The sequence below is a fragment of the Aspergillus steynii genome (genome assembly GCF_002849105.1).
Source record: "Aspergillus steynii IBT 23096 chromosome Unknown P170scaffold_7, whole genome shotgun sequence".
Taxonomy (NCBI): Eukaryota; Fungi; Ascomycota; class Eurotiomycetes; order Eurotiales; family Aspergillaceae; genus Aspergillus; species Aspergillus steynii.
The window spans coordinates 2,329,218-2,342,182 of NW_020194404.1; the positions used below are offsets into that span (position 1 = coordinate 2,329,218).

General features: G+C 51.2%; 6 protein-coding genes across 6 annotated transcripts; 4 read left to right on the plus strand and 2 right to left on the minus strand.

Moving 5' to 3' along the window:
* Window positions 1-1,384: 1,384 nt before the first annotated feature.
* Window positions 1,385-2,590, plus strand: P170DRAFT_449626 (uncharacterized protein; the record flags this gene model as incomplete). Its single annotated transcript, XM_024851054.1, has 3 exons — window positions 1,385-1,402; window positions 1,469-2,450; window positions 2,487-2,590. 3 exons carry the CDS (start codon window positions 1,385-1,387, stop codon window positions 2,588-2,590), a joined length of 1,104 nt encoding a protein of 367 aa, XP_024701387.1.
* A 357-nt stretch (window positions 2,591-2,947) lies between these two features.
* On the plus strand, window positions 2,948-4,639 carry P170DRAFT_479005 (MFS transporter; the record flags this gene model as incomplete). The annotated part of the gene is made up of 3 exons (XM_024853614.1): window positions 2,948-3,608; window positions 3,662-4,260; window positions 4,310-4,639. The coding sequence occupies 3 exons, from the start codon at window positions 2,948-2,950 to the stop codon at window positions 4,637-4,639; spliced, it is 1,590 nt and encodes a 529-aa protein (XP_024701388.1).
* A 459-nt stretch (window positions 4,640-5,098) lies between these two features.
* Window positions 5,099-6,455, plus strand: P170DRAFT_439777 (sugar phosphate isomerase/epimerase family protein). Its single transcript, XM_024849917.1, has one exon. The coding sequence runs from the start codon at window positions 5,222-5,224 to the stop codon at window positions 6,278-6,280; it is 1,059 nt and encodes a 352-aa protein (XP_024701389.1). The 5' UTR covers window positions 5,099-5,221; the 3' UTR covers window positions 6,281-6,455.
* Window positions 6,456-6,610: 155 nt separating this feature from the next.
* P170DRAFT_439778 (peroxidase family protein) lies at window positions 6,611-7,744 on the minus strand. The gene is made up of 5 exons (XM_024849918.1): window positions 7,606-7,744; window positions 7,360-7,552; window positions 7,264-7,311; window positions 6,940-7,211; window positions 6,611-6,885 (listed from the first exon to the last, which is right to left on the minus strand). Exons 1-5 carry the CDS (start codon window positions 7,709-7,711, stop codon window positions 6,713-6,715), a joined length of 792 nt encoding a protein of 263 aa, XP_024701390.1. The 5' UTR covers window positions 7,712-7,744; the 3' UTR covers window positions 6,611-6,712.
* Window positions 7,745-9,000: 1,256 nt separating this feature from the next.
* P170DRAFT_512673 (uncharacterized protein) lies at window positions 9,001-9,821 on the minus strand (the record flags this gene model as incomplete). Its single annotated transcript, XM_024855009.1, has 4 exons — window positions 9,632-9,821; window positions 9,493-9,565; window positions 9,238-9,423; window positions 9,001-9,111 (listed from the first exon to the last, which is right to left on the minus strand). Exons 3-4 carry the CDS (start codon window positions 9,409-9,411, stop codon window positions 9,001-9,003), a joined length of 285 nt encoding a protein of 94 aa, XP_024701391.1. The 5' UTR covers window positions 9,412-9,423; window positions 9,493-9,565; window positions 9,632-9,821.
* On the plus strand, window positions 9,807-12,960 carry P170DRAFT_479009 (uncharacterized protein; the record flags this gene model as incomplete). Its single annotated transcript, XM_024853615.1, has 7 exons — window positions 9,807-9,821; window positions 10,518-10,541; window positions 10,597-10,754; window positions 10,799-11,779; window positions 11,830-12,219; window positions 12,274-12,530; window positions 12,581-12,960. 7 exons carry the CDS (start codon window positions 9,807-9,809, stop codon window positions 12,958-12,960), a joined length of 2,205 nt encoding a protein of 734 aa, XP_024701392.1.
* Between the last annotated feature and the right edge of the window lie 5 nt (window positions 12,961-12,965).

Consider the following 12,965-nt stretch of genomic DNA (forward strand, 5'->3'; position numbering starts at 1 on the left):
GGCCTGCGTTTTGCTGCCCAAGAAGGGCAGGCTGGTCGATTGCAGGCAATGCTGGAGAAGGGAGCAGAAATAAATGCAAAGGACGTTGGGGGCTATACCGCGCTTGAGCTGGCAGTTTATCAGCAGCACGAAGAGGCTGCCCGAGTGCTCCTCGAGAATGGCGCCGATGTCAATATCCGCGGATCCGGAGATCGTCCACCGCTGGTATATGCAATTGAAAATGCCGACGAAGCAATGGTGCAGTTGCTCATCAGGCATGGAGCGGATCCGATTGCCGGCACACATGGCTCAGCTCCCATAATCATAGCGGCTGATATCGGTAGTATCGAAATCATACAGTACCTGGCTGGCGCTGGGATTGACATTAATGTTCAAGACCACCTAGGGCGGACGGCCTTGCACCTCGCGTCGTTGAATGGACGACTAGAGGTTCTGCACTGGCTGATTGACCAGCAAGCTGATCTGGACACTGCTGATGATTGCGGCCAAACGGCTCTCATGTTGGCCATTGAGAATTTACAGCACACAGCAGTAGAATTCCTACTCAAGAAGGGAGCTTCCATCGAAAAGAGGATGAAGGGTGGCGCCACAGCACTCCACTTGGCAACTTTCGTCGGAGATCGAAGAATTATCAAGATGCTTCTGGAAAGTGGTGCCGATGTCAATGCAAGCACGCAGGAGTGCTGCACTGCACTGCACATCGCCGCTTTTAGAGGGCTCAAAGCTGCTACACGGGTGTTGTTGGCCAATGGCGCCAATCGCAGCGTTAAGTTTCAACCGTTGAAAGTTGGAAATGATGAAAGACATGGTACCTTTCAGAAGACGGAGCAGGAGATTGACTTTTCGAGTAAACTTCTGAATGACATGGTGCTTGCGAGTCAGAAAGCGTCTCTGGAGATGGACGCAGAGGAAGGACTGACAGCGGAAAGGCTTGCAGGCATCTGTGGACATGCGTCAGTGCAGCGCCTGCTTCGAAAGAATACCCCATAGTATTTTGCATTTAGGAATAGGGTCATTCGGGTACAATGTTTAGCTTGTCTGTATCATTTGAGCTTCTTGACATCTTTCTATTTCAGCAGTGTTTTCCTCTCGCAGGATCCAAATTATTCCCTGACCATTGAGGATCGAACTTTTCTTTTTTTGCCTAGTGGTAATTTGCAATATTCCTCAACAGTTCGACTGCATATTTGCCCGATTGTGGGGAGGTAAGCCAATATCGGCGGATTAAACCCCCGGTTCCTGCAGCCTCGGCAATGCCGATCCTTCGAAAGGTTGATTCTGGCAAAAGTCATAAGATAAGGCTTTTTGATAGGGTTTGTGTAGCAGCTTATCCCGTCAAAAACTCTTCCAACAGGCAGGTATCCATCGGCGTTCTCCGTTCACCATGCCCTTACCTATCAAGGTAAATGTGTGTGTTTTGATCCGTGCGATGCACTAGTACTAACATCCTGGATCACCCCACCTTTAGCGAGGTGACGCTTGGATCAACCCCAGCTTCCCTGACGTTTCGCTCGACCTTGCAGGCGTTGTCTCTCTGGCGGATATTTCTACCAGTTTGCAACGGACCGCGCTCACGGGCACTGCCACTTTATTGGACTGCTTGGTCCTCTGCCCGGGCTTCCATCTCCAGCAACACGCTGACGAGCTCAACAAAGGCGAGCATCCGGCCGCAGCAGCGTTAACTTCAGGCTATGTCTTCAGAATCGAAAACCCGGCCACTGTGTATTATCTGCAGAAGATCGGTAAAACCGGCAGTCTTACCACGGTGAGAGTCAGAGATGTGAGAAAGAGACAGAAGAAGAATGCTCTGCTGGAGACGCTGTTCACGGTGGACACCGCGAATGCTGTCTCTATCGGCGCACATGCCATTGCCGTCTCCTTGACCCTCGCCGTCCTTGTGATTGTTGGTCTCATGAGAGACTGGTGGGGCCTGTTCGTGACCTTGATCCTGGTCCTCGCACGCCTTCTCAATGTCGTTCTGATTCGACGACGCTGCAAGCTGAAATGGTCGGGAGCGGTTGAGGCAGATCGCCCGGGAGATTTGCTCGTGCTCCTGAGTCAGGACCGGTGGATCAAAATCGTCGGCGATATCAATCAGATCAAAGCCGTCTCTTCCGGTCAGTGGCTCCAGGACATGTCGGCCCCCGAGAGCTGGATGGCGGCCTTCGCCACCGTCTTGGTGTATCTCAATGCGGCGTTGGCCAGTAACGCCTCGCAGTTTGGCAAGGTGCTCTTGATCTTGCTGCTGATCGTGTCTGCGGGTCTACTGGCCGCGGCAAATCAGTGGACGGATCAATTGCAGATGCACGGATACGTGCTTGAACTGGCCAAAGGGGAGACCAAGGCCTACGAGAGACGACTTCACATGGTGAAAGACCTGGTTGAGCAGTATGATGGAAATCCCGACTGGGCTCTGCGCTTGGGACTGATCAACCCGGAGGATCTGCACGGTCCCCGGCGGCGAGCGAGAGAAGATATCATGGTAGACCGAAGCAGTGAGGAGTTCTCGGTGTCGTCCGAGGAGCGAAGGTCAGTTCGCAATCGAGGGAGGGACAGAGCGAGTGAGGATATCCGGCCGGCGATCATGTGAAGACAGACCGGAGAGCAAACAGACCACCCGGAACAAACAGGGCCAACAGGGTCGGTCGGGGTTGCTCAGTGGGGCAGGCCGAGCCGACCGAGAGCGCGGGCGTACGGAGTGGATCTCCGAAAGCTTGTCGGAATTAATAATGAGTCGGCCGATGACAGCCTGAGGCTTCGGAACGTTTTCCATCGAAGAACCTGAGCCGGTGGGTCTGCGAACAGGATGGGTCTTTATCTTTCGTCATGTTCCCGATCAAATTTTTTGTTGTTGTCGCCTTCAATCCATTCCTTTTCTCTTCTCTTTCTTCCTCCCTCTCACCATCCTCTCTTACTGCGCTCAGTCTATACCCCAGCTAAGCGCAAAATGGCGTTCATTCTTCAGTATCGCGCTCTGCGAAAGCATGTCAACCAGCTAGTCGCAGACGCCGGCAACACCAAGGAAGAGACCTCTCCAGACTTCTCTTCACCGAGTAAGATCTCCAATCCGTCCGAAATCCCTGGCGTGTCGTTGAAATCGGATTGTAACGGTGAGCAGTACTTCGAGGTAGGCTGGGCCGCAGATGATCCGTTCAATCCGCAGCTATGGTCCAATCCTCGACGAGTATCTGCCACGATGACGGTGTGCCTCGTGGCGTTGGTGACCACGATGGCATCTGCTATCGATTCTGCTGTCATCACAGAGGCTTCTAAAGAGTTTGGGGTGTCGGAAGTGGCTGAGTCACTCGCAACCGGTCTGTACCTGGTCGGATTCGGCGCCGGCGCTCTCATTGCCAGCCCTCTCTCCGAGATGGTTGGTCGTTACCCGGTCTACTTGGGAACCCTGATCATCTTTGGAGCCTGGATTCTAGGAGCAGCGTTGGCCCCCAACTTCGGTGCGCAGATCGCGTTTCGCTTTCTTGCTGGAATTACCGGTTCCGCGCCTTTGACCGTGGCTGGAGGCTCCATCTCTGACATCTGGAGTACTTTGGAAAAGACATTCGGCTTTCCTACTTTTGCCATTCCGGCATTCGGTGGTCCTATCCTTGGTATGGTTGTCTTTCCGTTGTCACTTGTATTCATTTGGCTGACCGTGATGTAGGACCGGTGGTCGGAGCTTACATCGGATACAGTCCGCACATCAGCTGGAGATGGTCCGAATGGATCATGCTGGTCTTCGACGGTCTGGTAATCGCGACCATCTTCATCTTCAAACGCGAAACGTTCGCGCCTCGTCTTCTATACTACAAGGCCCGGTTCTTCCGTCAGGTAACAGGGGACGCGCGATTCAAAACCGCGATCGAAGCCTCCGGAACTGGAGACATTTTGTCCGTCGTCAAGCGGGACTTTAGTCGCCCGTGGATCCTTCTTCTCGAGCCAATTGTCATTTTCTTCACTTTTTACCTCTCGGTGGTGTACATCGTGCTGTTCACCTTCTTGGACGGGTATCCGTACATCTTTGGAGAAGTCCACGGCCTTAACGACGGTCTAGTCAACATCTGCTTCCTCGGTCTTTTCATCGGTATTGTCCTGACAATGATCCTTGTCCCAATTCTCTACCGCCGAACCGCTAGACAGCTCAAAGAGGACGGCGACGATGGCTCAGGACGCATGCTCAACCGAGAATCGCGTCTCTTCTTCGCGCAGATCGGTGCTCCCGCCATCCCCATCGGCCTGTTCTGGATGGGATGGACCAACTACGTAAGTCCTTCGCAACTACCCCCATCAACATCATACTGACTTAAACCAGTCCTGGATCTCGGTGTGGTCGCCCCTCGCAGCCTCCGTGGTGATCGGATTCGGCATCATCTGCGTGTTCCTGTCTGCGTACATGTACATCATCGACTCTTACCAACAGTACGCCGCATCCGCCCTCACCTTTGTCGCGCTGGTGAGATACCTCGCCGCCGGAGGGATGACGGTCGTGGGAATACCCATGTACCGGAATCTAGGAACACATTGGACGTTGACGGTACTGGGCATCATCAGTGCCGTGGCGATGCCGATTCCGTACATTTTGACTTTCTGGGGACCGTCCTTGCGAAAGAGGAGCAAGTGGGCGACTGCTTTGTCGTCTTGATTGCTTTCATGCACCCGGCGTGGTTACAGCGGTGCTGTCTGTGATAAGGATTTAATTAGACTCGTATATATAGATGGATTTACATGTAATAGACTAAAACGGGGTGATAGAATCGACGGGTGGAGGAATGTACGCTTTTGCCATTATTTAGTGCAAATTACTATATAGTCGATAATTGATTCATAATTTAGACTTCAGTTCTCACTCGCAAACATGTATGCCATAACACACCCTGATTCATAAACTCTACGGCGATAAAACCAGTCCTCTGAACGAGTCCAAACCAAGACCGGTACGGGTAGATCGGCGGATGAGCGGCGAATCCTCAAGAGGAAATAGAACGACACCGAAGTAAATCCGACGGTTCGCATGACGTCACCCTTTGGCATTCTGGCAGGTCGATCCGCCGTCGGATTTAAGTCAATCGGGCTCGGTATCCACAAGCATATAACGGGGCCGAAGCATACTACTACCTACAACACCTCCGCTGCGGAGTATCCGAACCAACAACTACACTGCCATAAGATAAGGTCGTATTCGGCACCGGAACGCATCCTGAACACATCACCCCATCGATTTATCATGCCCCTACGAACGATCCAAGGCCCCGCCATCTTCGTCGCGCAGTACATCTCCGACGACGCGCCCTTCAACTCCCTCGACGGGATCTGCGGCTGGGCAGCGAGTCTCGGCTACAAGGGGATTCAAATCCCGCTGGACACGCGACTGATTGACGTTGAGCGCGCGGCGCACGACACAGACTACTGCGCCTCGCTCCAGGCCGTGTTCCGGCACCACGGCGTCCAGCTGACCGAGCTGTCGTCTCATCTGCAGGGCCAGCTGGTCGCCGTGCACCCGGCCTACGACAGCCTGTTTGACGGGTTTGCGCCGGAGCACGCGCGCGGGGACCGCGTGGCTCGACAGCGCTGGGCGACGGAGGTGCTACTGCTCGCGGCGCAGGCGTCGAAGAACCTAGGCCTGAAGGCGCATGCGACGTTCTCGGGGGCCCTGGCTTGGCCGTATATCTACCCGTGGCCGCAGCGGCCGGAGGGGCTGGTTGAGGCGGCGTTCGAGGAGCTGGCGAAGCGGTGGCGGCCGATTCTCGATGCGTTTGATGCGTGTGGTGTCGATGTGGCGTTTGAGATCCATCCCGGGGAGGATCTGCATGATGGGGTGAGTTTTGAGCGGTTTTTGGATGCGGTGGGGGGTCATCGTCGGGCTTGTATTCTGTACGATCCGAGTCATTTTGTGCTGCAGTGTTTGGATTACCGTGCGTTTGTGGATAGGTATCATGAGAAGATTAAGGTGTTTCATGTTAAGGATGCAGAGTTTGTGCCGGATGGGCGTCAGGGCGTGTACGGGGGTTTCGGGGACTGGACGCAGCGGGCGGGGAGATTCAGGGCACTTGGGGATGGGCAGGTGGATTTTAAGGGGATATTTACGAGGCTGACGAGGTATGGGTATGAAGGGTGGGCAGTGTTGGAGTCGGAGTGTGCGTTTAAGGATAAGATTGTTTGTGCGGAGGAGGGCGCTGGGTTTATTAAGGAGCATATTATCCCGGTTGCGGAGACGGCGTTTGATGATTTTGCGGCGGCGAAGGTCGATAGGAGGGAGATTGATGCGTTGCTTGGGCTGGAGTAGGTGGAGATTGTTTTGGCATTTGATGTCTATCGACTAGTTTTCTCGGCTTTCTGTTCTAGGGCATGAGGGAACTTATCATTCAACCCCATTCAGTACTCACTAAGTCTCCTGCGTACCCCTGTGATTCAAAAACTTTCCATCATGCGTCTCTTTCGTCGACTCATCAATCAAGCGCACAACGCCAGGGAGCCGAGGACAACCGCAGCGATCTAAAAGGATAAAAAGGTCATCAGGTGAATGAATTGATTGAGAAAGGTAGAAAGATCTTCCGTGTTTGCATGCATAGAAAGGCCGGTAAGCAAACGATGAAATGCTTGGCAGCCTGTACTTGACGGAATAGATTTCCACAACGCAGTCATCACCTTTTCTCCACATTCCTGATTAACTCTGCTGCCTTTCACATTCCATCTCTACTGATGTCTCAATTACAGCCTAGACACGAAAGCTCGAGTGCAAATCACGAGCCTGACGCGCCTTCGCCGTCTTATCCCCCGTCAACAGGCTCGTCGCGTTGCGAATCATCTCCGACACCTTAGCAATATCCCCTTGGCTAATGACCTCCCCGGACCGTGCCCACCCCAGAGTAAACGGCAGGCGCTCGTTCTCTGCGATCACGATTAGCATAGCTTCATGAGCTGGCGCATGTCAGCAGGACCTACCGAAGAAATACTCCACCAAGGAGCGATTCACCGTTCCAGACTCCATATCCCCGAACGCAATGATCGGGGCGGCGATCTCGCCGAGACTGAACTCCTCCGTCATTGCGCCGAACGTGTATGTCGGGTTCGTGGCGCGCGAGCTGATCTGCCGCGCCAGCTTGCTGTTGGCGAGCATCTCGGCCGTGATGACGGGCTTGGTCCAGTATGCCCGGGACTCTTCGAAGATGGTGCGGTTGAAGATGTGGTTGCTGCCGAAGAAGGCGTCCGTGCGGCTGGAGAACGTTAGCTTGCAGTCTATACTGGATGTTTAAGAGTGGAACGAACCTCAGACTTCCGTCGTGTTCAAGCACGTTGTGTCGGTTCAGATGGTCCCTGGGAAGGTCAGAGTGGGTTATGGCTTGTGGATCCAGCACAGCTTACAGGGTGAAGTAGGTTGCGTTGGGCTCCGGGTTGGCCACGATGGCCATTTCAAACATCAGATCGGCAAGCGAGGAATTGAAATTGAGTCCTGCGCCTAAGCCCTCAACCAGCTTCTGCTTGGTGATTTGTCGTCCGTCGTGCGGCAGGTATCCGTGGTTTGCCAGGGTGTTCATCATGGGGCAAGGGCCTCGAACTGGGTCTTTGTGTTAGCATGCTATCTAGAAAGGACGATAGGACTGCACATACAGTCATCCTTTCCCGCTGGCCTCCAATGAGGAGAGTCGCTTCCGAAGGAAGGTCTGGCAGCAGCCAAGCCAACGAGCAAGGCAGAGGAAAAGAGAGTAAACTTCATATTTCCGGTTCAGATCGAAAGTATGAAGTCGAGTTGAATGAAAGCGAATTGAGAATTGAGACATCCCTACTCGTCCAGCAAGCGCTGCCTTTATAACCTTTTCTCCAGACCGTTATCCCGGTCGAGGCAGCACATTTTTGGGAGCCTGGCGATGTCGATCCATATCTTCAAGACGTGGACTCCACCAGGAACCGTCCAATATGAGGCAAGATGATTCAACCCCTGTGTCTGTTTAACCAACTGCATCCAGTGGTCCAGGTTGGATTAACAACCGTCCTGCAATGAATGGTCCAGCCAACCATAAGGGGCACTCGTACTCGTATCAATCCATCGGGAGCGCAGAACGAACTAGCGTTGTGATCGGCGGCGCTTTTCCTGGTTTGAACTTTGACTCGTATGTCGTATCGACCTCTCGTCGTTGGGCGGCGATCCTAACTTAGCGTGGTATATATGACGTATAGATTCTTTCTGCCTGTTTCAACTCGGGTTTGTAGCTTGTGTCAGGGATATATTCGGGGTTAATCTCACTTACCGCTTGTCTAGTCACGGAGTAATGCAACGAGCAAGAGGAGAGTTAAAGCCATAAGATTTCTGAAAACGTAATAGCAAACATCACTCCGAACAGAGCTAGTAGAGGTCTTTAGGAGCTGTAATTCACCTGTCTGCAAACTCCAAGATAGGAATAGCGCCCCTATTTAGGAATAGTGTTATTTCTTTTGGGAAGTACCTCCGATTGCTAGTTTTTGTAAGTGCTTGTTATGTGTAGAGATCGCTGCACCTTGAATGTAGTAGCAACCCTATCTTAAAAGAGTATAGTGTATATAAAAAAGGTATAGCTTTATTTGAATCGTCATTCTATTCAGCATTATATACAGTCAATAAGATAAAATAAACGCGTATATACTATAAAATAGGAATTATAATGACTTCTAGTAGGATTAGTATAGCTTATTTTATAATTTTTAATACTTATAAGTTCTTAAATGTCTTATTACAAGTTGAAATACTTATATTTGACTAAATACTCTACGAATATATGTTTTTACACACACTGTGTGGTTTGAATAATGAGTATTTTCAGGTCGGTTGTTAATTACTAAGTTAATTTGAAATTGTTTTTCAGTAGCGGTTAAATTAATTACTAGGGGTGGGACACGCTATTCCTATCTTAGGGTTTGCGAAAGGGTCATTTAGAAAGGTCCTAAAGACCTCTAGTAGCACTGACGGGTCATTTTCTAAACCACTCCAAACCCACAAACTCCACAACAATTCTTTTAAAGAGAACCATACTACACATGCTTGAGATTCTTCAGGCGCACCACGACCGCCTTGAAGGCGGAGCTTAGGTCCTTCAGCGCGGCCTTGATGGCATCGTGCTTCTCCTCCAACTTCTTCTGCTCCTGTTCTAACTCTTTTAACTCCTGTTCTAAACACTCCTACTCCCCTTCCAACAACCCCTCCTGTTTCACTTTCCTCTGCCCCAGTTCTACCTCCTTCTACTCCTATTCCACCTCCTTTAGCTATACTTCTATCTCCCCTTTGCTTTCCTTTGTCTTCCCGATTTTCGATTTGATTTCATTAAGCTCTGCTTCGAGCTCGGCCTTACGAGCGATTTGCCCTGGAGTCAGCTGCCGTTCTGCGGCCGGGGGAGCAGGCGCAGCTTGAAAGGCGTCAGGGATGACGACGCCCAGGACTTTCATGTCTGAGATGATCTGAGGCAGCGCAATAGTAAGTAGTTGGGGGAATGTAAAGAGTTCAGTTGCTGTTAAGCTACTACGCACTTGCCTGCTTCCTTATCTCGGCCTCCCTCTCGGCTTTCAACAGACGGGGCTTCTTGGGGGCGGGCTAGTCGGCCTAGGCGGCATCAGTGTGCTTCTATGAGCTAGAGACACAGGACTTTAATAGAAAGTCTTGACTTACTCTCTTGGCCTAGAGACGGATGGCGGCTAGCTACTTGGGGTCCATTTTGACGGGGGAGTGAGAAAGGTGACAGCGTGAGCAAGTGGGCACAGTTGAGAGGTTTCGTCTGGAAGATCCTTCGCAAGTAGGGTAGATGAACGACGCAGGCTTGGCCGGCGAGGGAGAGGAGGCGAAGATGGCGATGATGAAGGTGATGGTGGTGGGAGGGGAAAGTAGTAAAATTTCTCAAGTGAGAGCTCGAGGAGGGGACATGTGACATCTGGTGGCCTGAACTCAACCTGGACTTTGGACCCCTTCAAAACTCAAGATTCATTCGCTTGCGGCATTTCCCAGGTTTGACACATCAACAACTATCTGAATCTGTGATAACCACTTACTCTACGAGCCCAGTAGCCAGCCTGCACTCCAATGGCAGGTACAAGGCAAGACTTAGATCGAATATGAAGCCAAGAGGCTGTATTGCACCGCTGTCGCTCAGTTTGTGTCCCACATTTGTCAATTCCAATCATTTGTCGCCATAGTCAACGTTGAGCACCGTCCTGTCAAGTCCGAGCTTATGAGAATTCATTGCACCATCAAAATCAAAAGGCATATAGCGACTGTCCTCGAAGTTGAAAGAGGCATTGTGGCCTACGCTATGCATGTCTAACGACAGCCTCGCTGAACACTTACAACCAAGTCAGGAACAAACGAAGTCTTTTTAACTACCGCGAAAGTTGGACATACCTCATAGCGTGAATCATGCGGATGTATACTCCTGTGTGGAGATAATTGTGGAGTCAAGCGGATGCCTCGGCTTTTGATTACGTGCCGACTTCCGATTACGATTAAAGCTGATGCGAACACCTTAACAGGCTTGGGCAACTGCTAAGCTTCCGACCCGCAGCATCTCCTGCTCATCCCGACAATGGTACGTCCCTGGTTCTCCCGGTTGGTATAGCGCCTGATGGCTAATGAATCTTCAGTCTTACCGCAAACGGAAGAACATTGCCCTGGCTTGCGAGCCATGTCGAGTGCGAAAGGTCCGCTGTGATGGTGCCGAGCCCATTTGTAGCTCTTGCGCACGGCGAAATGACCCCTGCTTCTATCCCGCAGATAGACCGAAAAAGCGTCTTGATAATAGGTAATATCGAACCTCCGTAGTCAAGCGGTTTCTTACAATCACAGGTACATTCGCCAGGTGCGAGACAATTCTCCCTGCCCCGAGGGTTCTCGACTTGATCTTGCAGCGTCGGAAGATGATAATATATCGCTAGAGACTCCGGCTGTAGCAGTTGAAAATGGGAAACAGGAAAGCAGCAATACACCGGTGGCTACTCTGTCTACCAAGGCATTCTCGACGTCGGAAATCCGCCAGGATGATCAAAACGAAAATGATAAAGGTCATTCTCCCAATGAGTATTGGAGTCAAAACCAGCTCACGGCAATGGGAATCGCATCTGAACAACCATCGGGGGGCTCCGAGAGTCAGAATGAGTTTTTTGGTAACTCCTCGGTCGCCTCGTTTCTGAAGCAAATCACCGTCTCCGCTGCTAGTAACTTTGAAGGTGCGTCTTCAGGAACAGGACGGGGAAAAGTTGGCAAATCAAGTTTCATTATCAGTGCCCACGATCTGCCACAGCGCCAGCTAGGTGACTATTTGGTCGAATGCTATTTCGATAAATTCCACTGCCTTTATCCGTTCATCCACCGACACTCATTCTACCGCGCGTACACCAACCTATGGTCGTCTCAGTTGATTGCGGAAGAAAAGACCCCTTCGCTTGGGATTGGCCTGGGTGACCCTACCGTACAGTCGTCGACATTTCTTTGCGCATTGAATATGATCTTGGCCCTGGGATGTCAATTCTCCCAGTTGGAACCCTCAGTCCGCCAGGCTGCTTCTGCGGATTTCTTCCAACGGTCCCAAAAGTTCCTAAATGTGATTGACCTAGACAAGGGAGACCTCGCCCTCATACAGACCCTTCTTCTGACAGCGACGTATCTGCAAGGGGGCGAGTCGCCATCAAAATGCTGGAATATGATCGGTCTTGCATGCAGAGTGGCACAAGGTCTGGGAATGCATTCATTGAAGGCAGATAGAAATCGAAAATCAGCAGAGATCCAAATGAGAAGGCGTGTTTGGCATGGCTGCATCATGCTGGATCTGTAAGTACAGTCCCGCCGAATTGAAGTGATCATCTGACAATGAACTCAAGAGCAAGTAGTATGATGTTGGGCCGTCCTCCGATGACCAATGCCTCGGTAGTCCCTCTGCCACAAGCTATTGATGATGAGGATCTGGATTCTTCCGGCCATACTTCACATAATACCCCTCGGACGTCTCGCAGCGAGTTCTACGTTCAAACCCTGCAGCTACACACAATACTCAGGAAGGTGTTATTGGAGGTTTATGAGCCCTGGGAAAATTTAACCGTGTCCGACCATTTAGAGCAAATTAAAGTCGAGCACAACCATGCCCAAACCGTGATGAAACTAGACGCAGAGCTCTTGGCCTTCATTTCCAAGGTTCCGGTAGCCTTGCAATGGAAGAAACCACCGGAGCTCTCAGAACAATTTCGCCGCGAAAGTAGTCTACTAAGAGCAAGGTACGGTCTGGATTAGGATATTTATATCATGCAATGCTGACACCCCGCTTCTAGATTTCTGCATCTTAGGATTTTACTCCTGCGCCCAACTTTAGTCAGGTTGTATCGGACATATCCTACATCCCATGAACAAGGAGACTCCATACACACCAACTCTGAAGGGAGCGGTGCAGGATCAGGAAGCACGTTGTTCCTAGATTTCAGTCTCAGCTGTTCAACGCATTGTGTTGAAGCTGCAATTGAATTGTCTCACCTGATGAATGAGATTTCGAGAACCGAGCTAGCCAGCGTCTGGTGGTATAATGTTTTCTGTAGGTGCCACCTGAAGAGCTCCCATTATATACTGCTAATCTACTATCAGATACGTTCAGCGCTGGGGTTGTTCTAGCCATAGCCCAAACAATCCCCGTCCTTACCAGCAGGTTCCCCGAACAAGCCCTGACCGATGCATGGCAAAGTTGTATTCATTGTCTAGAGACGCTCAGCTCTTGCACTAGCACGGCGAAGGTTTGCGCGGACTGTCTCCACACCATTACGTCCCAATATTCTCATCAAAGCTCGGAAAATGGTCCTCGTATTCCTTCTTACGAAGCCTGGGAGCCTGAGACGAACGAAATGGGCCTATTTGATCCACTGCAGCCTGAGTCCAGTAGCATTTTTGGAGGTGTTCCGACTGGCTCTTTGTTAGATATGGCATGTGATGACTTTTGGTTGACGGCTCTAGATCTTCCAATCTACTGAGTTGC